The sequence below is a fragment of the Phasianus colchicus genome, chromosome 1 (assembly GCF_987193195.1).
Source record: "Phasianus colchicus chromosome 1, bPhaCol1.hap1.1, whole genome shotgun sequence".
Lineage (NCBI taxonomy): Eukaryota > Metazoa > Chordata > Aves > Galliformes > Phasianidae > Phasianus > Phasianus colchicus.
The window spans coordinates 87,330,708-87,355,843 of NC_143436.1; the positions used below are offsets into that span (position 1 = coordinate 87,330,708).

At 38.8% G+C, this 25,136-nt stretch overlaps 1 protein-coding gene across 5 annotated transcripts in view; it reads right to left on the bottom strand.

Moving 5' to 3' along the window:
- IMPG2 (interphotoreceptor matrix proteoglycan 2) overlaps positions 1–25,136 on the bottom strand; it is a 39,485-nt gene that overhangs the window by 13,245 nt on the left and 1,104 nt on the right. Inside the window, exons 1-10 of one of the 5 annotated variants that reach the window (XM_090151578.1) lie at positions 20,580–20,641; positions 18,408–18,439; positions 18,275–18,298; positions 11,487–11,533; positions 10,956–11,047; positions 8,044–8,205; positions 5,169–5,227; positions 3,519–3,536; positions 1,190–1,434; positions 525–607 (exon numbers count right to left, since the gene is read on the bottom strand). In XM_090151578.1, coding sequence (XP_090007704.1) covers positions 525–607; positions 1,190–1,434; positions 3,519–3,536; positions 5,169–5,227; positions 8,044–8,205; positions 10,956–11,047; positions 11,487–11,533; positions 18,275–18,298; positions 18,408–18,415 — 738 coding nt within the window. In that variant the 5' untranslated portion in view covers positions 18,416–18,439; positions 20,580–20,641. Of the gene's footprint in view, positions 1–524; positions 608–1,189; positions 1,435–3,518; positions 3,537–5,168; positions 5,228–8,043; positions 8,206–8,306; positions 8,427–10,955; positions 11,048–11,486; positions 11,534–18,274; positions 18,299–18,407; positions 18,440–20,522; positions 20,642–25,136 lie in introns of those variants that run through there. The other 4 variants (XM_090151582.1, XM_090151574.1, XM_090151576.1 and 1 more) reach the window with 4 other exon arrangements.

Below are 25,136 nucleotides of genomic sequence, written 5' to 3' on the forward strand. Positions count from 1 at the left end.
AACAATTCCGTTCCAGCTGAAATTAAGACACTTCTTTACTGGCATCAAGGATGTGGACATCTTTTAAAACCTGAACAAAGAACTTGCAGGTAAAATAAAACAATAACAGAAGTAGCATATAAAACTTACCCTTTTACCTCTTTTAGCAGCCTGCTTTAGTCCTTGCTACTATTCCTCAACTTCCAAAGAAAGGCTGTGGGTCTAATTTTTTTTTTTTTTTTTTTTTTTAAATTTACAGCCTAAGCATTATGGCAAAAACAGACAAAGGAAGAAAAGAAGCCTGAAGAGCAAGTCATGGCTAGACAGCTATGTAATATAAGATGATCATATAAAACTGTTATTCAACGGATAGAAAATTATCACATGAGAGATTTCACCAGAGGTTTTGCTCCTCTGTACATAAACAATAAGATAAAGAAGTTCTGAGTACTGGTTTTAATTCCATCTTGCTTAATTAACCTGTTTGAATGTGTGAAAAGGACAGATGACAAACTAAAAAGGACACTGCTCAGAACCATACTCACATCAAACTCCACATGCTCCAACACAGTTGGATGCTCAGTGATCCAGGATGAATCTTCTTGGCTAGGGTGTAATATTTCTTTCACTAGGAAAATATAAATACGTAGACTATAAAAGCTGCAGTAGCAGTGTAAAGAAATTGTTTTAGAACAATTGGTTTAGACTGAAAAACCATTTTTCATCACAGATTTGTGAGACTTTTTCAGAAAGTTGGCCATAGAGATTTTGTTTCTGGAAATATTCCCAGATCACTCACAGGAAGTACAGGAAAAAAAAAAAAGAAGAGCTTAGAGGGATGGAACACCCTTGATCCTCCATCAGCTATGGCAGGATCTTTGTATATTCAATGATAAGCCAGGTATTTCTTTTGTGCTGCTCAAGGCAAATACAAAATGTATTGTGCTGAAGGTCATCTTCATGCTGAAGGCAATATGCATCACATGAACTACACCTCCTTTCTGTTCCTGTTAATTGTTGAAGAATTATTGGAGTTGCATTCCACAAATGGTGTGTCAAAGAAAAATTTGAAAAGGCAAATCTAATGGACTGAATGTGGGATACCACCCCCAATGACTTGACTCGACTAGCAATACAAGCTGTGACACCTTTGTGTTTGTGGCTCCTTTTTAATTATTCAGAGGGCTGATGAATCATAAACAGTACTCACCATTAATAAGCTGAAGAGAGTTAGGGTCTAACGTCAAGGAAGTGTTTTCAAGCAAGGCATTTTTCTGGAGAATTTCAGCAATATAATCTTGGAAATCGCTGATGGTATAAACAACTGTTGGATTATCTTCTATCCCCATAAAGGAGTTGTCCTCCACCTTGTTGGAATGAAGGTTAATCAGGTCCCAAGTGGCATTGCTGATGGCTTCTCCATCAAATGTAACAGCATAGTGAACTTCCACCCCACTTTGGTTTTACAAAAAGAAAGAACACTGATGAGAACTACAATGTTTTTCAAATATAGCAAATACAATATGCTTTTTTCAAAGAACCTGTGCCAGTAGCCATTGAAAAAAAAATCAAACTATACTGCTTTTAAGCATTCTAGTTAAAAATAACTTAATTGGTTTCACGCTTGTATCTGCCTGACTATGTTTTCTACCACTGATAAATTCTGAAGGAAAAGGTTACCAGAGCATGACATCTGGTCTGGTCCCAGCCCTGTGTTTCCACTTCTGAATGGTAGAGGGACCATCAAGAGGCCAAAATATTGGCTCTCTGCCAGCATATCAGTAGACCCAGAAGCATGGCAATGGTGTGAAAGATATTTTTAAGGTCATGCCAATGATAGGAATGGCTCTGAAGTAAGAAAAGAGCCCTGATCACTGCCACTGAGTAGTGTCAATCTGCATTAAATAATGCACTCTTAGCCACTCTTAGATAGTATTTAATGGCACTTTGTAATTGGAAAAGTTTTTCTAGACTCATTTATTATTTGTTCTTTAACAAAGATGGGACCCTGGACAACCTGATCTAGTGAATGGCAATTCTACCCAGGGGATTGGAAATGGATAGTCTTTAAGATCCCTTCTGACTGAAGCCATTTACAAAAGTTTCATATCTGTGAACATCTTAGTGTTTTATTATTGACTCTCTTCTTTTTTCTTGTTGGTGCTCTCCTAAATACACCTGGATGTCTTCTTCCGCATTACAGAGTTAGGTAGAGTTCAGATTTACCACACACTGAGCATAAGGACAAGAGAGCCTTAGAAAATAGAGCATACTTTGGCTGTACAGAGACCGCAGCAAGAAACTGAAGTAATCTATGAAGTGCTAGGAAAACGTGCCCTGAAGACAGGTTTCCCTCATTCCACAGAGCTGGACTGTATTGCTAAAGTAACAGCTCTGTTCAGGGATGTCTCTTAAGCCCCAGTGCCAGGCATAACAAAGATATAATCAGTAAACGCTGACCAAAACCAGGAACCTGATGAAGTTTTGCTGCTGGAACTGTTACTGAAATGAGCCCGTTGTAGACTCACCATGGGTACTGACTGTCAGGAGAGGAAATGAAAAAGGACTGCAGTAGTGAAAAGCAAAAGATGGAATACAGTGTTTTAATAAAAAAAAATAACATTTAGATTTAATACAACTCTGCTGTTGTATTAATTACATGCTGCAGTTAATAATTGCTAACTAATAACAACACCATCATCTGTCTAGAAAAGGCCATAATGTCTGGTATTTGGAACACAAATCTTTCTGAATTGTTGCATGCATCTTATTCTGCAGAAATGCAGAGTAACAGAGGATAGCTGCTACTCACTATTGATTGTGAACAGATTCTGTCAGTATCTTTCTTTAAAATTAAAATGTTTATTCTCTGTAGAACAGTTTGTGGAAACTGGCTGTGGCTTTGCTGAGAAATACACAAAAGTAATAGTACCAGTAATTTAAAAGTTGTGATTTGTTTCTCTGTCTGTGAAATTCCTCAAATAATATCAGAGGAAAATTTGGGGTGCTGAACTTGCGTATGTCTACCAAAAAACAAGTCCATGCTGTTCTCATATTCTGCTAAGAAATGTGTGCAAGATTACTGCTAAGATGTGCAGCAACTATGGCCTTGAAGATGCTAAGTCAACTGCCTTTGTTGGATAACTATGGTTTTGTTACCAATTTTAATTGCTCTTATAATAATCATCCTGTATCTAACTAATTACTGCTAATTAGAAAGACCTTGAATAGTAATTTAGTAATATTATTTTCTTCCCAAGAGCTCCCTTTTGTAGTCAGCCCCATAGCTGACTTTGTTTAAAAAGTTTCTCTGCAAGCAGTTTCTGACAAGCAGCCTTTAAATAAGCAGATTATGGTTTTTTGTAATCAAACCAGTTTGGTTACTTGTAGTTTCTGGTAGAAGTCCCTCACACAGTATTTTTGCTCGATTTTGTGATTTTGGTGAAGCCAAAACCACAAATCCCCAAGACACTGTCCTCCAGCTAACATATGCTTTCTCATCTGTATAATAAAAATATGTATAAAAATGTTGTCTTTACCTGTCCTCCTCAGGAGAGCTGAATAGAAAAATAAAACACAATAGCAAAGCCTGTTAAATCAATATTATTATTTCCTTAAAGTCTAACTTTACCAAATTTGCTTTTGTACTCTACAGGGCACACAAATTTGAAAATCCATACAGCAAAACGATTTAAAGTTGCACAATAAACTCCTCTGCTTTTCCTGAATTGAAATGCTTCCTATTGATCACAAGGTATCAGAGCAGAACCATTGCTCTGTAGTGCAAATAACACAGTTAATTCCTGCCAGTAACACAAGAAACAAGGCTCCCCAATTCTACCTAAAGGTAGTTCACAAACACATTGCTTGTCATGCACAGCAGAGCACAGAAAGCAGCTTTGGTACCCTGCCAGAAATACCAACCTTTTATTTTTCTTCTGAAACGTAAAGAGAGCTTGCAGATGTATTAGACTGCAAACACTGAGATGGAAGATTTAACCTCCCAGGCAGAGCTTCAGCAGGGTTTTCCCATGTCATTGCCCCAGCTTGTTGTGAGTGTAGCCAGAAGTGCAAGGAGGAACTGAAAAGTCAAACCTGCCTTTGGGCTCCAGTGAGGGCTGAAGACATTCTGTCATTCTGTTTTGCTTGCAGATGCAGGGATAATTACTACATATCTATGAATCAGTCTCATCAAGTCAGGTAATTATTGTCTCACAGCCACAACAAAGTGAAGTTGATCAATCCACAGGGAACATTCCTGCCTTGTTGCTTCAAGCATTTCATAATTTGATTGCTATACCATCCTTTTTTGACAGTATTATTGGAACACTGTCCAACCATATGGTTCCAACCATAGAAGCTTCCTCAATATAGCTGTTTTGTTATCTGGAAGTATTCTGGTTAGAATTTTTTGGCTGAAATACTTTAAGGAATACAGCTTACAGAGTTTCACATAGAAAACACAAATTAGATTGACTACAAAAAGCTCACTGGATTCTGAAAGTCATATCCAGTCAATTCAAGTCCAGTCATAATTTGTGATCCATATATACCAAAAAAATAATAAATCAGATGTTTGATATATAATACACAGGATCCCTTTTTTTTCCCCCAAAGTAACCTAAAGTGTAATTCTGAATCATAAATCAATTTGAGAAAACAAGTCCTTTAAAGAATATTTATGAGACTGAAGAGAGTTAAAGCATTCACCTGCCTTTGCTTTGATCAAAGGGAGAAAGACTTTACATACTTCAAACACCAACCTCTGTAGTCGTCCTAAATTAACATCAGTAAGTTGAAAAGAAAAGTAAGAAAAGGATTTCCATTTTCTTCCTTGTTTAATACTAGGACATGTCAACAGTATCAGATACTGATTTGAAATAAGAAAACATCTCTTTTAATTTTAGGTATGATTCTCCAATGTCTTGCCTTAAAATGAAGGCAAACATATCAAGTAAGGTTCTCTAGTAGGTGAGGAGCAGAAAAAAGACAAGCACATTTATTTATATACAATTCTGTATGTCTATTTTGACCTCTGCACACATACACCATTATGGAAGCACTCTTCCTTTAATTAACACATCCTAGAAATTCCCTCTCACTGATGTTCTTCCAAGTGTGATGGTAGGGCATTGTACCATCAGACATGATGAGTCTCAAACAGAACATTCACATCAGTATCTTCTTACCTAAATTCCAGGACATGGATGTTTTTGTATCCAGGTAGTCCTTCAAATACATTTTGGATCTATTTTGAAGGGAAAAAAATATTAACACAAGCTTCCTCCATCTACTCCTTGTAGAAAAATCAGAAAGTATTTTCAACATTTTCTAAAATTCTAAAAATGCATCTGAGATTCTATTTCTAATAGGAAAAAAATATTGTTAAATATGCTCTTTACAGGAGAGTTTTGGTGTCACTGTTTTATTATTACAAAAGGGAAAGCAAAAGTATGAAGCATGCCATCTAGCATCCCCCAAGAATTGTATACAAACAGTAAAAGAGGAGAAAATTCAAACAGACCCTGCAGAGATCTGCAAAGATGACACTCAGACTCTTATTCATGTACCACAAACCCTTTTTTGCTCCCCAAAATTCCATTACTTCCTGAATCTCCTTGGATGAAAATAAATTCAGGAAAAATGCTTCAGACCTAGGCAACCAGAACAAGGGAAGCAGTGACAGCTGCTGTAGGCACAGGGATCTCAGATTCCAATGATGCCCAAGTGCAAAACATAGTGCAAAACATGGCTCATCTCTATTGCTCTAAACATACAGAGGGCTCAGGAGTGACTAGTGGTGCTACTCAAAAAGGAAGACCAAGAGCAGAAGAAAGGCAGCATGTCCAGGCCCAATTCAATAGTTAACTGTGTTGACAAAAACAAGAAACAGAATACTACAGGTTCATGCCGGCTTTGGTATTTTTCCTCCCAAAAGATCCTTGCCAGTGAGAATTATTTTCTACTCCTCAAATTCTTCTTCCCCTCCCTAGTCTCCCTATTTTTAAACAGTCTCTGGTGAGATTTAAACAATCCGAGTGCTGCCGACTTTCTTTTCTTTTTGTTTTTTAAATAGCTTCTTCATCCAAGCACAGAGAAAACCAGGCGAGGGATCAAAGGAGTGGAACATCCATGTGCCAGGTGGACTCTGTCCCATCTGACATTTCTTCCACACACACACTCCGTGGCACTGCTACTTGGCCACATAACTAGGAAAATTAAGATGTCTAGCCTAGGCTAGCAACTTGTGACAGTTGTGGTGATGCTTTCTGGCTGCAGTTGAAGAGTACATCTCTTTCCCATCTGGCCCAGGATCTGGCCCAGGGTTAGCCCCAGTAAAAGGAATTCAAAGAGAACCCCCACTAAATGAAACTAAGAAGGAAACAAAGCTAGAATAAAGATGATCCTACTATTTAGTACCCTGGATGCTTCGCCCAGGAGAAAGGAAAGACAAGCTCTCTGCCCCAAGAAAATGTTGGTAAGAAGATTGCCATCATTATAAATAAAAAGTAAAGTAAATAAATAAAATAATGAAAATAGTAGGGAAAAGTAACTCAGGAGACAGTAGCAGATTGTATTTTAAGTACATTTTTGCACGTTGGTGGGCCAGTAACTTTATTTATACTATACAAATTAAAGCATTCGATTTAATCAAAATTAAATTAATTTGAAGTTAATGTTTAATAAATCATTCATATATGTACATATATATATAGTTATTTGCATTTTTATATGTGTATATATATACAAATGTATATATATATAAGCACATATGTATTTTTCTTTGAAGTTTGTGTCTAAGAGTCTAAACTACAGCTCATTTCCAGTGACTCCGGTGGGATTTAAGCATGTGCTTAAGATTTCTGAAGTTGGAAGGTTTAAATATGTGTCCATATGCACTGCTGACTATGGACATTAATGAAGAGTGTTTTCAGCAGCCTAGATTTCAAACAGCATTTCATTGCTGCTCCTACATGGAAATAACATAAATTCTGTTGTTTGTTAGTTTATCACTTACCACCTCACTTCTGCAATCAAAAATCTGGACACTGTAATCATTAAGAATTTCTAAATCCCATTTAAGGGTTCAGCTTTTGTATAGCATCCAGAGCATGCCCACATGAGCAAATGCTGATGGACCTGTCTGTCTTCCGCCTGCACTTCATATTGCTGCAGTGCTGTATCAGAATTACTAGAGCTGCCTTCCAGCACTGCCCCAGCACAGGCTGATGAGCAGCAGACAATTCACGTCCTGTCATTTGGAGAGCATGGGCAGTCTGGTTTGCCAACGCTCTCAAACTGTATTTTTACTCCCTAGTTTCAAATCAACTATGTGATGGAAGAATTCAAACCTGAACAAGATCTGAAATAAATTCTCTACAGAAACTGGTCACTAGAGAGATGTTAAATCCTATGATTCTATGATTCTAAATATATCTTTAAAAGTTAGAGACTTCAAGTTTCAGAACTTAAAGAACTAATGAAGGTGCATCAAGAAGCAAAAAAGAATCTTGTCACTTCTGTGTGACTTCAAAAGCTCTACTATTGTAACACTGACAGGAAGAGGTGCTTAAAAATTCTGAGGATGGCAAGGACAATGTTAGAAACAGAACATTAGGAGAACTAGAGTGCAAGTTATCTTTCATTTGTCAATAACTCTTGGCTTAGTTTTTTTTGCTAACAAAGAGCAGGTTGAAAGGAGTGCCTCAGAAAGCTTCCTGTTTGGAGTAACAGGGGTCCAGCATGATCTCCCCAGAAGCTTACTTTTGTCTCTTTTGCTTGCAAAAATGAAAGCATGCTATTTCATAAGAAACACAGGTAGAAAACTGAAGTCACTGTTATGCAACTATTGTGCTACCTGTGATGTCTGACACAACCCTACAATCTCAAAAAGGCAGCATGTCAGACAAAGCAAGGTGTGCTTATAGTGAATATTTTCCAGCCTGCCTCAGGCAACAAAAGCCCTAAGCTGGTTCTGCAGAACAGTCCTCATACAGATGCTATGTGCTACTACTGCTCTGCAGAGTCAGCAAGAAGAAAAAGAACTCTGGGAAGGTAAATCACCTGAGAAACAAATTGTTCAGAGAGTAGCTGATACTTTGCAGTGGCTGGGTCGCTCAACTCCTCGCTGTACTTCTCTCCAGCAATCACAATGCTGAACTCAATCATCTGCTCAGTTACAGGTCTCACTGGAGTCTCGTCCTCCTTCTTTATCTCATTATTGATCTGGAAGGAAAGGAGAGAAGGGAGAAAGCAAAAGGTGATTTAGTGCTTTTTATTTTCCCACTTGACTGTGGCTTTTTTCCCAAGAAATAAATTCCCTTTACCCGCTGCAGACCAGATTCCTACTTATCCTGGATTCACTCCACATGGAAAGCATCCCCAGATATGGCAGTACGTACATGTGGTCCTGCCAGCTGTCAGCACACTGCATTGCTCAGCCTGGGTCCAAACGTCTTTTTTTTTTTTTTTTTTTATGAGGGCCAGAAAATTCTCCAGACCTGGAGGGTTCTCTGGCCCACAGTGTAGCAAAAAAATAAGCCCTCTTCATAAATGCTGTAAGGACAGGAACAGATCAGGGCAATACTGGCAGGCCAAACAGATGGCATGATGAATGTACTTAATGATGTGGAAGCTGCAGGCCAAAGAACAGCATGCTGACTTGAGCCATAGCACACCTTTTGTCATACACTACAAAGGAGTGCAAGAAAGTCTCAGGGACAAGTGAAAGGTAATAAGACAACCTAGTGAGCCAGAACATTTTCAGTATTGTGTATTGCCATTACTTCTATTTTCCATTTGCACATCTTTGCTCTAGAGCAAGGTTGTGTCATTGACCTGAGTTACAAACAGAAACCCAGCAGAGCCAACCTGAAGTGCAACTGGATGCACCAAGGGATCACCTGAGCCTAATCAGCAATGGGCTGATTTATCCATTTAGCACAAGGCTCCTGTTTACTTTTTCACTTAGAAGACAATTTATCTTTACCAAGTTCCACATTTTACATGCACAGCATGTACAGATACCCTGTGCAATAATTTGGCTTCAGGAACTAACATAGATGCTGTGAGCAGCAGTGAATTCCAGTCAAATTTTCATCTAATTTGAATCGGTGAGCAGCACAGGAAGAGCCCTTTCTATTTCATTCCCCACTATTTTACAACCAGCATACTATTTCCTGTGGTAAACTGAATGTCAAGGAAAACAGATCTTGTTTCATAGTTCTATTCTAGAACAAAAGTCTGGAATTTGGGGGAGGAAAGGGGAGGATGGCTTAAATGAACTAAAATGTATTTTGCTATTTACATGCAGCAGTTGCCTTTTCCCTATTAAAAAGTAAAAAATGAGCCAGCAAAGCTGTCATTTGCAGCAAAACTGCAGCCTGTGCTATGTATGGTGCAGGAAATGGAACAGTTCCAGAAAGCTTGGCTGCCACCAGTGAGCACTTGTATATTGTTTAGGGCCCTCTTAGATTTTTTACTTAAATTCTCTTCCCCCACCCATCCCTTCACGCCTTTTTGACTAAATAACTTTGTTAAGAACCAGAATGATTGGTACACTGCTTAAAGCCAGCTATTATTTCACAAATACATACTTAGCTCGCACATGTTCTGCTGCTACATGACTGTTTGCAACTCCGTGTAGTCTGAATCATTTATCAGTCCCCCAAAAACAAAAGCTGAGATGAGTTTTGCTCACTTTTGGTCTTGTAATCTGCAATGTATTTTGGCTGCTCAGAGCAATGATGAAGTGAGAGGTAACTGTAGAGAGTGCAAACACTGTAGCAGCAGCAATCCAATTCTGATTTCTTTCTGATTTACTGAGTGGTCTTACTCTCTGCTCAGGTAGTTCTGTTTCAGAAAAAAATAATGGTGTACATGGGACTAAACCACAAGTGTTCATGGTATATAAATATAAAATCAGCCTCTGGACCAGAGTCAGAAGCTGTCTGTCTATTTCATACTCAGTGTTTATTCCTGGAATCACAATATCAGAGCTCAGCAGACACACGTGAAAGCTCTAGAGAAAGTCTGGAATTTGGCCCAGCATTGTTTCTCAGCCATACTAGGTTACCGAACGGTGCACAGTGAAAGTCCAGTACCATAAATCAGCTTCCAATTATATGCAGCATGTGTAACTTGGTATGCTTCTCAGTAAATCCACTGAGAGTTTCACATTTATATGAAAATCAGTGCCAGCTGATTCATAAGGCTGGTTTGCAAAATTTTCTTTGGTGGTCAGGTAGGCTCAAGCACACTACAGTTGGAATCTAGAGTTTGGGCTTAAATTTTAATCCAGAGGATTTGTTTTCTGGAAGCAAACACTTCCCCAGGATCTGTCTGGTGGTCAGCACTTGTGGAAGCCAGCTTACTTCTACAGAGACATTTAATGTACTTGCTGTAGGCTTCCCTGTGTTGAGAGTCGTGTTTTAGCTATCAAGGTGAGCATGACTCTAAAACAATAAATAAAAATTCTCTTATGGCAGTAGAGGAAAAGGAATGGAGAACTAGAAGGAATCTTCAAGGCTACCCAGACTATCTCTGCTGTCCTAGGTAACTGTACTACTTGGACATTTCAAACACTAGGATAGCAATTTAATGTGTATCATGTTTCCATACAAATAACAACACATCCTTCCCAGAGCTTTCAAAGTCCATAAGCATTCACTAACTAGTCCTGTTTAGTCATCAACAAAATCTTCACTTGATAACTCATCTGTTCTCTCACGCACAGAGATGGAGAAGGCACACTGCAAAACCACTGTAAAAGGAACAATACCTACACAGGAAGTTATGTAAAAGTTTCTAAGGTTCATTCCCTGCTTTTATGAATTCTTTATTTGTGTTAACACATTTTGCTTAAAACATCTTCATGTACTAGAAAATGGAAATGGTCACCATGGTCTTTAGCAAGGGCAAGAGAATGCTAAACCAAATGAAAAAAAAAAAAAAGAAGAAAAAAGAAGAATACTCACAGTAGTGTCTGCATCTTCAATCTCATGGCTGGTACCACCTGGAGGACTCTCAATTGAGACCTCATGAGGAGGAGGAACATTGGCAGCTGCATCTGAATTTGAAAGAGCAGTATTGTTACTTTTGCTCATGTACATGTAGATACACCCAAGAGCTCAGCAATCGTAAGTAGTAATGCTTGATTCCTATTTCCATCATCATGAGAAAACAACACAGGAAACACCTGAAGAGCCTCAGGAAAAGTATCAAATATGCTAATCAGAATTAAATGCTAATGTGCTGTCTAAGCAGCACAGTATTTTTAAGAACACAAGGTAAGTGTAGTAAAAACTGCCCAGGATTGATCTCTCAAGTAGGATTTTTCACAATTCATTTAGTAACAAAATAATGTCAGCACACACCCTGAACACCAGAACAGAATCAGCATCATTTGGAGGTGGAAAAATTCACAACTTTTTCACAAATCCACAAGACATTGCTCCATTTTCAAGTAATTCAGAAACAGCTGTGACAAGATTTAGATGAAAACTGACCTCTCAGTGTGGTAACGTCAGCATCTGAAGCTGGAGTTGGAGTTCCACTGTTAAATAAAAACAAAACCAGAAGTTGAAGTTGGGCATAGTGAGACAGATTGACCAGTTTTTGTTCTCTCTGTAATTCTGCTTCAGCACCAAAAAGCATGTTTGCAGAAGAAACTTCTCATGGTGGTGTTTTGCTGGTTTACTTCATAACTGGAATATTGCAAAGCTTAATTTTTATCTTCTGCAACTTAGATATCAGGTCACTTACAACACAGAATACATTATTTGCATCTCCAGGGTTAGAAAACTTCTTTCATTTCAACTGAAATCCACCACAAAAAAATGCATTTGGCCTTCTAGTGGTTCCTATTGTGAAGTAAAAGTGATGACCCCACAAAGATATCTGTAATGTCCTATAAAAACTTCAATTTTAAAAATGCTCCGCAGTGCACCAAAGCATCCTCGCTGTACTGAGATCACTGCAAGAAGATGGGGGCCATTTCATCATAAATTTTACTCATCTGCAGATACTCATTATTCAAAAGTACCACCTTCCAAATTTAATTATTATGTTTACACACAAACGCACTCCAAAAAAAAAAAAAAAAAAAAAAAAAACCACCAAAAAACACCCACCAACTCCCAACTCGGGGCCAAAATATGAAGAAGGAAACTATTTCAAGTAAAAATCAGATGAAGACTGTGAAGGTGGTTTGCCTGACGAAAAACCAACAGCTCTGACACTTTGGAGTAAATCCAAATTCCTTGGAGACAATTCAGTGAGCCTGAGCAACTGTCAAACTACCAAAAGTGAGAGCAATATTGATAGAAACAAGTGTTTCCTGAATGAAGAGAAAATGATTCTTTAAGTTTGTCATATATTTTAATATAGACAGTCAAATTTGTAAGTTTGGAAACTTAAGTACTGCAGAGCAATTGAACACTAAAGTAAGAGCTCTAAAGATCAGTGAATTTAATTGTATTAAGATATTTCTCCCATTTCCAAAGGAAATCATTTATCTTGGTGGACATATTTGTGCCCTAAGGTAAATACTGAGGCAATTAATCTTCACTGTAACATACACAAGTGTTTATTTTACTACCTGAGCCATGCTTTTCTAGCCTTGCTAGATCTGATTTTTGATTCACATACTAGATTATTGATCCTGCAGGCTGTACTCAAACAAAAACTCAAACTACAGTTGATGGACATTTTGCCTTCTTCAGGATTTATAACCAGTCTCTGTCTCTCTCTCCCAAAAAACAAAACATTCCAGTACCAGCCAAGCATATCCAAAGTTGCATACTGAGATGCCTGGGCACAGGCATATGACAAAATGTGACAGTTTCCATTAACTAAAATCTCAAACATTGCTTCTTCTTGTGCTTCTCTCAAGCATTCAAGACTTACCAATAAACAGGCTGTAAGATTAATCTGGTGAATTTTCCATTTAAACCAATAATATTTTCACCCATCCTCTCCTGGGAGGCATAGCCTTGATCTTGTGCATGCTGACTAAATGCCACACTACAGTAAGTTCAGGAAATATTAAGCTGCCAGAATAATACCTATGTAACAATCAGAAAATATGAACAAAAAATAGAATAACCTCCAGACGAGCAAAGCAGAAAACACAGATTCAAGAATTTAAACTGTAGCTTCATTTTCTTAAACAACTAAAGCCTCTATGCAAGCTTTGAAATGTACACAAGAATTTGTGTCTGCTTCCATCTCGTGGACACTGCTACCTCCTTTCAGCCAGCTGGGAACAAGGTAACTCTCTTCCTGCTCTTTGGCAACCTCAGTATATATTGGAATGATTCCCAAGAGAGAAAAGACAAATCTTACTAGTGAAAGATGCCCTTGCCCTTCACCCATGGGGTGAAATAGGGTGACTTTTAAGGTTCCTTCCAAACCAAAAAACTCAGCAACATGCAGTGAAACAACTCTGCTACAGGACTTGTAATATTCTGCTGTGCTGAAGTGTTCAAACTCATATAAACACATCAGCTAAGTCTCATATCAACCCCTTTTATTCAGAAGAGGTCAGACAGAACTGTGGCTTGCTGACTAACCAGGTTCAACGTTCAACCTGAGACCTGCAGTACTCCCTTTCACTGCCCACACATCAGTACTTCATACAAGGTCCTCAAGGCTTTTCTGGCCGAATCACCCACAGATTTCACCTACACCATACCTGCCAGCTCTCTGCAGGTATGTGCTGTAGCTTGGGACATCTCACAAAAACCCAAATGGCCACTGAACGAACCCAACTGAGCACCTAACTTTGTGCAGCATTATGCCTGGCTAAGGGTAAGATGCCACCCATCTGCTCTCTGAACCCCCTCCTCACCAAGGCCAGAGGAGACAATAAAATGAGAAAGTTGGTGATTTGAGGTAAAGACAGGAAGATTGCTTACCAGTTGCCATCACAAGCAAAACAGACTGAGATTAAATTAGTTTATTGCTAATGAAAATAGATTTGTGTAGCGAGGAACAGATAAACATTAAAACACCACTGTTCCCCCCATCCCTTCCCAGGTCCAATTTCACTCCTCCTTTCCTGACTCTTCTGCTTGGCTCTCCAGGGGACTCCTCTTTCCTCACTCTTCTACTGGCTTCCCAGGGGCTGCAGGTCCTGAGGACACATCTACCTCATCCCATTTGAGTCCTCCACGAGCTGCAGGGAGCCCCTGCTCCACCATGAAGCATTAGTCCTCCTCCTTCAACTTTTTAAATACAGATCGCTAAAGCACAGATGGTTTTCTGACAAAATTTTACCTCACACTAGGCTGAAAATTAAAAGCCAAGGGCTTAAATAAAGCCTTGTGTAACCCTAATCAATCTAATCAAGAAAGAACTGAATTTGGTCGCATTAACAGCTATCACTTTCATCTTAGGAGGATAAAAATGCTGTTTTAAGAAAGTGTGGTGTGATCAACCTCACTTCCTGCACAAATTTGCTTCCAGATCTCTACTACAAGCTTTTGATATTCATCAGCTCATGTACCAATTTGAATGTCTCAAAGTCTAATTTGCTCAGTCAAGCATTTCTTAAACATTATTGTGTCAATGCTCATATTAAAAAGCCTTTCTCAAAGGGAAGAAAACAAATATGTTTATGGTCTGATTTTCTTCTTTTAAAACCTTTTAAGCAGAGGTGTAACTAATGGAGTTAAATAAGCTTGCAATTTCTGAAATATTTTATCCAAATACAGAATTCAAGACTGAGCCTCGCATTTAGATTTATTTTATTTTTTAAATTCTACTTTCATTTATCTTAATGTTTATGTAGGAAGATCTTGAATTTTGAACTCTTTTGTTTTTAATTAAAGCAGGACAAATCTTTCATATCTGTTATCTGGCAGTAGAGAGAACAAAAGATAATACACAACTAACAAGGAACAGCCTGGAACTCTTCACATGGGGTAAAGCTGTGCAGATGCTCAATAACTTCTGAAACAAACAAAATTGTTGCTTCAAATGGAGGCAAAAAAGAGCTTCAGGTACGTTTCTACGCCACTGCAGGCAGACTTCATGTACTGTTGAAATGATCCCAGAATAGAAGACAAACTCTTTTCTTTCATTAGGCATGATTACAAAAAAGGTACAAAATTTGAGTTGATATGTCATCAACCATTGCTGCTACCACCAATGAAATATGGATCCTAAATTTGCCAATGTATTTACATCAGCGTACATAGACAGAACAAAGGAGGTCTGGACGTGATTCATTATGCCTAATTTCAGTGAGTCCACAATCAGCAAATAGAAACAAATGTTCCTACTTATTTCACTATATTTGACATTAATAGGTGGGTCAGAAGAAGTAAAAAATAGCACACTGTTATGTTCATCCTTCCCAACTATCCCATACTACTTATGTTTTCTTCAGGATGCTATAACGCATATAGCATTTGAGAAAGGTTATGACATACAAGCAATGGCTTCCTACTGCAGAATTTCTGTGCTGCTTCTTTGCCTTCGGTTGGTTCTCAAAATCTGTTTTTTGACCCACCAGGAACTAGACAGGACAACTGTCCTATTTTCATGTTATTCTCCACATGCTATTCTCCAATATTAAAAGAGCAAAATTCATTATGCAAAGTCACAATGGCCTAATGGATAAAGAAGTCATTAAAAACCTGTAGCTGATGGGATGTTCCCACAGTTCCAGTCTAAGAAAAACTCCAATTTATATTGGAATGCTCTATAAAAATCTAGATTGTTTCCTGTATATTACTTTTCCTTTGAGGTTTTCTCTTCCATGGTACTTAGTTTAATCCCTCAATTCCTTAAAAAGCCAGGCTAGAGAGGTGTTTAACCTACGCGCATGAGTGAGTCTTACTGGAACAACTTTCATCCTGCTGTTATGTAATTGCCAGTAATGCTGGATTGTGAGTTATTCTGGGAAATAAATCACAAGTGCAAGCTACCTTTCTGTAGGCTACATCAAAACTATTTTAGCATTCAACTAGCTGAAACGAGCATTTTCCAACTAGATAAAAACACAGTATTGATAAATAGGTAGAGGTGTATTGGGCATATTAAATGTTTTAAATCACAGCTTCAGTTCTTCAGTTGCTTATAGGTTTCATCACAGTCATACTTTAATTTAGAAAGGTAATGCAGTTAAAATACCAGATATCAAAAATCTGTCTTCAGCTCCACATCAGCTCTGAATTAGGGATGTGAACTTGCAATTGTCTCACAGGGAAAAAAAAAAAACAAACAAAACTCAAAGCTCATTAAAAAACAAACAAACAAAAAAAACAACATGACACTTTTTAGTTTCTTGTGCCTGGCCTATGATCTAAAAAGACAACAAACCTACTGACAATTCCTATGTTCTTACTGATGGGAAAAACAGACTGAGAAATACACCTAATGCTAGGCCTCTGAACTAAAATAATTGCTTCTGTGCAGTAACCAAAGAAAATGAAGTTCACCAGAGGTTAGATGAAAGCACACTCCTGCTTCAAGACATCTTGGGGAGAACCTTATCTTCTTCTGGCAATAGAGGAGTCTCATTTGAACATCTCCTTTAGATATCTACAGTTGGTGCTTTAGGATACTCCCTCTATCTCTTGGGACACGAGGCCAGGTCAATTCCCCATTCCAACAGAGATATCACTGCCAAGTGGTAAAACAGCTACACTCAATTCACTGTATTGCCCTGCACTAAACACGTATCTACAGGATCACTAGGTCCTGAACATGTAGGTCAGCCCCAGTGAAACTTGCTGCAGAAAAGCTCATGGGTGATTACAGCACTGCCCAGGAAATGGCAGAACTGTACTCACATTTCTTCCTGTGCAGGAGGGTCTTGATGCTGGATTTCTCATACCATCCCTTAAGGACTGGGTGATCCTGAGTTGTGTACTTTGACTTCTTAAAGAAAATTTTAAAAAAGATCTTCCATTTATTCTGATGTCTACTGGAAAGTCTAGCATGTTCTTGAAGGAAAGAACATTTTCTGGTGGCAATACTGAAGTATATCTCTCATTTTTCTTGATGGAAGATGTCTGAATTTAGATGATACCCCTGGCACACCAATTGTGGCTTTGTTTTCCTGTGATCTTGACTTAAACTTCACATCTTAAACCTTCTGGAGTAGAGGTATAAGAATGCTCTTAGAATGAGATACTTTTCTTAATATTGTCGAATTAAATTATGTTTATTTCTTTCTGATGCTTCATTATCCAGAGCAAATCCACCTGATTTTTGTTATTTTCTTTTTGAAAAGAAAAGCACAAAAAAAGTTTAGTCAATGTTACGTTTTGTATGGATTTACACTATTCAGCTGACCTAGGAGCTAAGAGGAGTGCTCATGTCAGAGGAAAGTTCAGTTCAGAAGGAAAGAGAAAAAAACCAACCTCTTAGGCATCACCTTTGCCCTTAGCATCTCACTTTATTAATTTTAATATGTAATACTGTGATTATGAAATATAGGAAGTGTTGGGTGGGTTTTTTGGTGTGGTGTTTCTCTGTTCATTTTAATCTGTTGAGTGAACACTCTCCCGTAAATGAATTATTCATTTATCATAGCTTTAACATGTCTGGTAAAGCAGGGGACTGAATCTAAGTTTTCAGAGGAGTTCAGCACAAGGTTGTTTGGGTTTGAATTGTTCTAAAAATAACAGTTTTAGATTACATTCTATGAGAATGGAGTAGTCATAATTTGAACTGTTTTTCCTTCCATTTCAAAAAAAGTTATGAAAATAATAGCTCAAGTTTAGGTTTGCTTTGGTAAAAAAGAAGTCAGAATTCAGACAAGTTTTCATTTTGATTTCCTTTTTAAAAGTGTGAGGAGCCTGTAACACCTCTCTAACATTTTCTGGAAAAGCATTTCAGAAGTATTCTTTCTTTTTTCTTTCTTTCTTTCTTTTTTTTTTAAATACTGATGACCAGGTCTAGCTTTGAAAAAGGTTCACAAGGCTGCCAGAACACTGACACAAGCAACTGGGGATACAACTCTCCCAAAATAGATTTCCCCCACTAAACCTCTCCAGGTCAACAGCCTGCCTGCGTGTCTGACTGGCAATGAGGTGATGACATACTTAAGCAAAAGTGCAAGCCCCAGATTGGCTGAGATATTTTCAGCACACCAAGCATGCTAGGACAGCCTGTGAGAGGCTCACATGCAAGAAGCACAGGATTTCTCCACCACATGGCATACTTTTCTATAAGCCTTTTTGCACAGAGGCAATCTCTGTTCATCTTCCACTCATCAACTTCAGCAGCAAGAACAGGAGAAAGGGCTAAGCAAGAGGCTATTTAAAAAGGGAAAATGACTTACCCACATGACCAGTCAGTGCAGGAGCTGACAAGAAAAAGATAAAAGAGAAAACATCACAAAACATCACAAAATGTCACAACTCAATCCTGCTGTTACCTCCAGATAGATTGAAATGCAAAATAAACGTACTCACCCAGCCATTGCTTCCTTTGTATAGGACAGTTTCTGGAAAACAAACAAACAAATCCCATTTATATTTGAATCATAAGGGGGGAAGAAGCTCAAATGCACTTCATGTCTCTTTCCAATGCAAAAACAATTATCTTTCATTTATTCCATGTTCATTTGTTAACTTCAGAATTTACTAACAAAGCCTTCACTGAAAATAAAATGCATGGTACATTTCTAAAATACAACTGAAACTCAGCAACAGAGACTGTAAGAGCAGTAGGTGTGTCAGAAGATGCTCTGCTTTTCTGCCTTTTCCTGCAGGAGCAATATCTCGCTGCTCTGGAAACTAGGAATTAGATCTTTACCAGGAAGACATCTTAAGAAATGCATTATTTCTGCGACTTGTCTATTGATTTAAAACTATATTGTCCTAAGCACAGTGGCAGTGCTCTGCCTCTGGATAGTATGTGCCCTGTGGCTTTGCTTGCCCAGCCACAAAAATCTTTGGCAGCAGAGGTCAGTATAACACTGATCATTTTGCATGAGCAGGAAGGGTGCTCCCCACAAGAGGTTCTCTGGGCCCACTCTGTGGTGGGGTGCCCCAAGGAACTGATGGCATCATGCTTTCCTACCTCATGTCACAAATCCTACCTAATATGCCTTGCTATTACAAAATCTTCTGTTAGATAAACCATAAGAAGGACTGATAAAGCAGGAGAGGCCTAATTATTATTCTGATGGCCAAGGCTTAGAATGGGCCCAGGTTTTTTTCAGAGATGCCCAGTGGCAGGACAAGGAGCAACAATGCAAACTGGAACTGAGGAAGTTCCATACAAACACTGGGAAGGACTTCCGTACTGTGAGGGCGTTGGAGCAGTGGCACGGGCTGCCAGAGAGGTGGGTGGAGTCTCCTCTGGAGATATTCTAACCCCGTCTGGACACTTTCCTGTGCAGCCTGATGTAGGCAACCTGCTTTAGCAGTGGGGTTGGACTCAGTGACCTCTAGAGGACCCTTCCAACCGCCACAGTTCTATGATTCTGTAACAAACATGACACATCTTGTCTCCATATCTCCATTTTAAAAAGGTATCAAATATCTCAGTCTTTGCCAGTTTTGTAGTAAACTAGCAAAGCCTAATACTACATGTATGAATGATGGCCTCTTCATGGGGTGGCTGGGTTATTCCTTAATTCACCCAGTTCAGAACACAGTATTCTCTCTTCATGGTAGACCACATCTTTTGTGCTATTAAGTTTGAAGAATTGCATACTTTAAAAGTAAATTATAAATGGATTGGCCAATAAAATATCAAGCATCCCTCAAAACCCATATGCCAATACAAAGTTTGCAGAGAGATTATTGGCATCTTGCAGCTTTATGTCACACCTAAAATCTGACATTTTACACTATATTCAAAAAGAAAGGATGATCTCAATATCCAGTTTGAAATACAAGACTTGTTTTTGAGTAATATTAAATGTTTGGCTTGAGTTTTTTTGTTGTTTTTCTGATTTTCCAACTGAGAATGTGGAAATGAAGCATCTCCCAATTGCTAAGCTGGCACAGTCTGCAATGCTTTGTAGCGATTGCTTTCTGCTCCTTTATATGAGAAATATACATTCCCATCTGGGGTGAGGACATATACTTGAATTTCACAGCAAACAGGAAACTTTTCCCTCTAATTAGAAGTATGGAGCTCCAAAGTTCTACTTCTGGCTTGGTTTCTCAGTACAGAATAACCCAGGCCAAACCACCTCTCCTATATGACTCAGTTCCTTTACATGCAAGATGGAAGTTATAAACATGTTCCTACCTACTGCAAAGGAACGTGCAGGGACTAATATCTTTACCCACTGAACACCTGAAGTTATCTACAAATAGTCACACAAAGCAGCAGTAGCCACACCATAACTCCAGGGAAAGGCCTCACTCAGTGGAGCCACCTCTGGCATCTCCTAACATTATCATACCAGCTCTTCCAAAGCTAGGAAATAAATTTTTTGTCAGTTGCACTGGTGCTTATCCTTCTCAACAGCCTGCAATTAGTTTTATATAATCCAAAATCATCAAATATTGTTACGATGCATAGTGATAAATACAGGCTACCACCAACTCTAAATCACACACAGTACTGACCAGATGGATGAGCTTCTCTCAACTCATGAACTGCTGAAAAGCAGTTATATGGGATACCTTTGCCTGATCCTAAGAGACAATCCTGAGGTACAGAAGACAAAATATCTTTTCTGGAGATAATTCCAGGCAGGAGAAAAAGGTGGAGGGAACGTCAAAAAAATCAGTAATCTCATGTTAGTTTAATACCATCTGTGTAGGATTGTACCAGGTGTGTTTGATTCAACTCACCTGTGCACATTATTGACACAGGGAAGTCATACCAAGAAAACATTCTTTCTTTGCCTGTCCTGCTCACCCACCACAGTGTGTTACAGAACCATTCTCTCACAGGGGCAAGGCTGAGGCACTGGAAGAATTCAAGAGGAAGGATGACAAAATCCAGAATGGAAGCTGGTGGGAAAGGCCAGGATGGTTAGCAATGTTTTGACAGTTGACATGCAAAGATGGCCTACAATGAGCAAAAGGAGAGATAGCAGAGAAATATGGTAGAAGATGTTTTAGCCATATCCAACTTGAAGCAAAAGCTAGAGATCCGTGGTGTAATGTTAGAAATTAGCTGAAGGTCCAGTCTGTCCAGGAGGAATCAACTCCAAAGCCGAGGTGAACACTCATGACAGAAATGATTCCTCAGCAGTGCTGTGTAGAAATGAGATGCAAAACAGAGAAAACAAAGAACAACTGCAGATTTGCCAGGTAAAGGAGCTGATCAGGCAAGGACGATGAGGATGAAATATTGACTCTGAGCTCTGCCTGGAAGATGTGAACACAGGTCTCATGGCTGACAGGTTCTGTCCTCTGCAGTCAAAGGAGATTAAAAAGGAAGATTCAGGCTGGAACTGGAGGAGAATGACCAGAGAGAGAATCCACACAGAAGGAGCTGAAGAGATGAAAGGGAGATGAAATAAGACTTGGAGAAGCAACTGGAGTTTATTGATTTGAACATATAGTGACATTTTCTGAATGTTTCAGTTTCTTTGTTTTGTTTTAAAATTAGAGAAGTGTAAGACTAGCAGTGCAAAAAGAGCCAAAGTCAATAGGAGGACGGGAAAACAATAAGTATGGGGATAAGAAAGAGAATGAAGATAATTTAAAAGAACTTTTTAGGAGGGCAATGGAAGAAAGTTTTTTGAATCCTTAAGCAGGCGGAGAGAGAGAAAGAGGAGGTGCTGAAATTGCAGAGGAGATCTGCTTTTTTTTTTCTGATTTAGAAGAACTTGGATATACTTTATATCAAGGAAAAAAATATAAAGTTATCTTAGCTATCAAAATATACTGAAAGCTGTAATGAAGACATTGGATTAAACAGACAAAGACATGTTGGCAAGGAAGGACACAGGAAAGGCTGGAGACAGACAGGAGAAGAGGTCTTTCTGCATTACAGGAAGACAAGATCACCTACTACATGAGATGATCAGAGGTTAAAAATAGGAAGCAGTGTTTAAACAGTGGCAGTGAGGTGCTGACTCATTACTTTGAAGAAACTCAGAATTCAGGCAAGCTCAGATGACATTGCTCAGTGCCCATTTCAGCATGCTAAGGAGGCATTTTGCTGTGGCATCCAGAAATATTTAGTCCGCGCTCCAGCACAGATAGAGCTGCTGACAGACTGTGAAAGGTCAATACTAAACATGTGTGCTGCTGAGTCAACATAGCTACAGCTTTTGTTTCTTGGCCCAGGAGCTTTCTGAACTGAATTTTGGTGGGTATCTCCTGTCACTACCTTGGAGATCCCCTGCTTTCCTAACTGCCTGTTGGTTCTCAGACAAAGCTGTATTACAAACCTCTTTCTGTGGCTTAACTTTTTGTTCTCAGCCCCACCAAAGAGAGCACAGCCCAAATACTTCTCTCATCAGCATCCAAACATCACATCCTTTCCTTTGGAAAAGATTCATGACCTAATCCATTTATAGAAATTAGTTGGTAAAGATTTTTTTTTCTTCCCCAGAATGTGTAGTTTTCTTCCACTTGTAATTGCAGTACATTTATGGATTCGTGGATATTCATAACAAGATTTGTCATTTTTTCTTGCTGAAGTACCATATATACTATTAGTCATGCATCAAATTCACAGTGTGAAATCACTTGAGGCTCTATTAAGAATATAAGCAAAGTACTTGCAAGGTAGCAATAAGGTAAAAAAAAAAAACCACCAGTATCATTCAACAGAAGCTGAATGCTTACAATGTATTCTGCATGTTGTGATTTTGTTTTGCTTTTAAAAAGAACTACCAATGATACAGGGATGGGCTCAACTTGACTTCACATCTTTCTTAGCATCCTGAAAAAAACATTTTTCCTCCTTCCCCTCCCTTTTCACACCTTCAACTCCTTTAATTTTGATGCTTCACGCTCAAAGATTCAGTGCAGCATCCTGTGATATAATCTGTGCCAATTCCTTGTACTTAGTTTTCTGTACATGCTAGAGATTGATGAAGAAAAAAGGAAACAAAAACTTGTCATTTGAAGACCTTCAGTACACCTAGCTTGACTTTTTCTTTCTAATCACTGTCAGCAGCAGATGCCTGTATGGAAGATTTATGAATATCCGAAAACTTGACAGGAGCCCTAACAGATCTTCAGATTAAGAAAGAACAGAAAAGCAGGAAAGACAGTGTCAAAACACTTCTTCTGGCCACACCAGAACTGTTTTATTATTTCCAGAGTTTATAAAGTAAAAAAATGTGCCCATTTTTTGAGGTGGGTACCTCAAGAAGAGATATCGTATCCCTGCAGTAGCTGTTGCTATGAATGGCATAAATCGTTGGTTGGCTGCAGTGTGTAAATCTCACAGTGGCTGTCAGGAAATCTATAGTTACTTTTGTTGACATTCCTCCCTTTTGAGATTTTTCAAAAAATATCTAAGCACTATGACAGTAATAGCCATAGTAATGCACAACACGTAAATGCTTTGTTCAGTTGCAGGGTCTAGGCTAAACTGCTGACCACAGATGATTCACAAACACAAGAGAGCAAAGGAAGATTAAAAGCCAGGATTATTTAATGAGGTGTGTAATGGCCAAAGAATTTACAGGCTGTATTGACACTGACCACATACTTTGCTTTTCTGCATCTCAGTGCATGAGTGATTCTTTCATTCAAGTGACTGTGTGGACTGTTCACACATTTAATGCTATAGGGTATTATGCATGCTGTGAAATGATGGCAGTCCTAAGGTAAGAAATGCTACATGTTTTATAGAATATAATCTAAGGAATAAATATAAATAAATATGGTCACAGCTTACTAAATAAATGAATGAATATGCTGTAATGAGAGAAGCAAAATTCCCATGAGTAAGAGAAAAACTTTCCTATGCAGCTTGGTCAACTTAGCTGGTGAATGTGGCAAAAAAACAGGACAGTGCTTTAAAACATGCACCTGGTACCACAGGCTGAGCTGGGCACCACCTGCTACCACCACATTAACCTGGAGCAAGCAACTGGCAGGAGGAAGGATGTTCTTAAAAGCAGAGTGATACCACTGCCTCTGGACTTAATATTCTCAGAGCTGCTTTGAAGAGGTTTCATCCTTTGACAAGCAAGTTGTGCATAAGCACGTATGAGAAAGAGTGACTCAGTACTAGAAATAGCAATTAAATCCACACTGACCTATGTGTATTAAAAAATACACCATGAGACCTTTTGAGCTGGCTGGCCAGGGATGAGACAGAATGCTCTCGCCTTCAGTTTGTCTGAAATATAAATTGAGGTGCTGATGGTTTTTTTTTTTTGTTTCTTGTATTCAAGTTATCTGATGGATTTGTGATATTCTGTATAAAACATATTGGTGACAGCTTTAAATCCCCCTTAGCACACATCGGTGTTCCATCAGCTCAGTCCATGCACCTTTTACCCTCCAGACCCTTCCCCATCTTTGCAGCCTGCCTTTGGACACTCTCTAGTAGTTTTGTGTTCTTCTTACACTGTGGCACCCACAAATGCACCCAGTGCTCCAAGTGAGTTTGCACAGTGCAGAATAGAGTGGGACAGCCCGTCTCCAGCCTCTCACCCCTCAATCTCTACATACAGCTAGAGTTGCCCTAGCCAGATGCAGAATCTGGTACTTGCTCTTGTTAAACTTCATGCAGCTGGTGATTGGTCAGCCCTCTGATTTGTCAAGATCTCTCTGCAAGGTCTCTCTACCTTTGAGGCAGTCAACAGCTCCTAATCCACAGATTTACTTGATATACCTTCAATCCATGTATCCAAGTCATCAGGGCCAGTTCTCTTCAGAATTGAGCCCTGGGGAACCCCACTTAGTAACTGGCCACCAGCTTGATGTAACCCTATTTAATTTGATCCTTTGAGCCCAACACATCAACAAATTTTTGGTTCTGTTTAAGTGTCCACATCTTTTTGTGAAGTCTTCTAAGGACCACAGTACCACAAGACATCACAGAAGCAAACTTTGGCTAGTATCCAGCAGTGAACAGTAGCATGAGGCTCAGAAAAATTCTCTCCCCATTAACCACAGTAATTTCCACGCTCACATCCTCAGTGCACATTCCCAGCACAGGAGTCCACAAAAAAACAGAAAGGAAAAACAACAGCATGTCCATACTAGCCTAACATTACTGATTCTGATCAGACTTGTAAGATTTCTCTTATGTTTCAT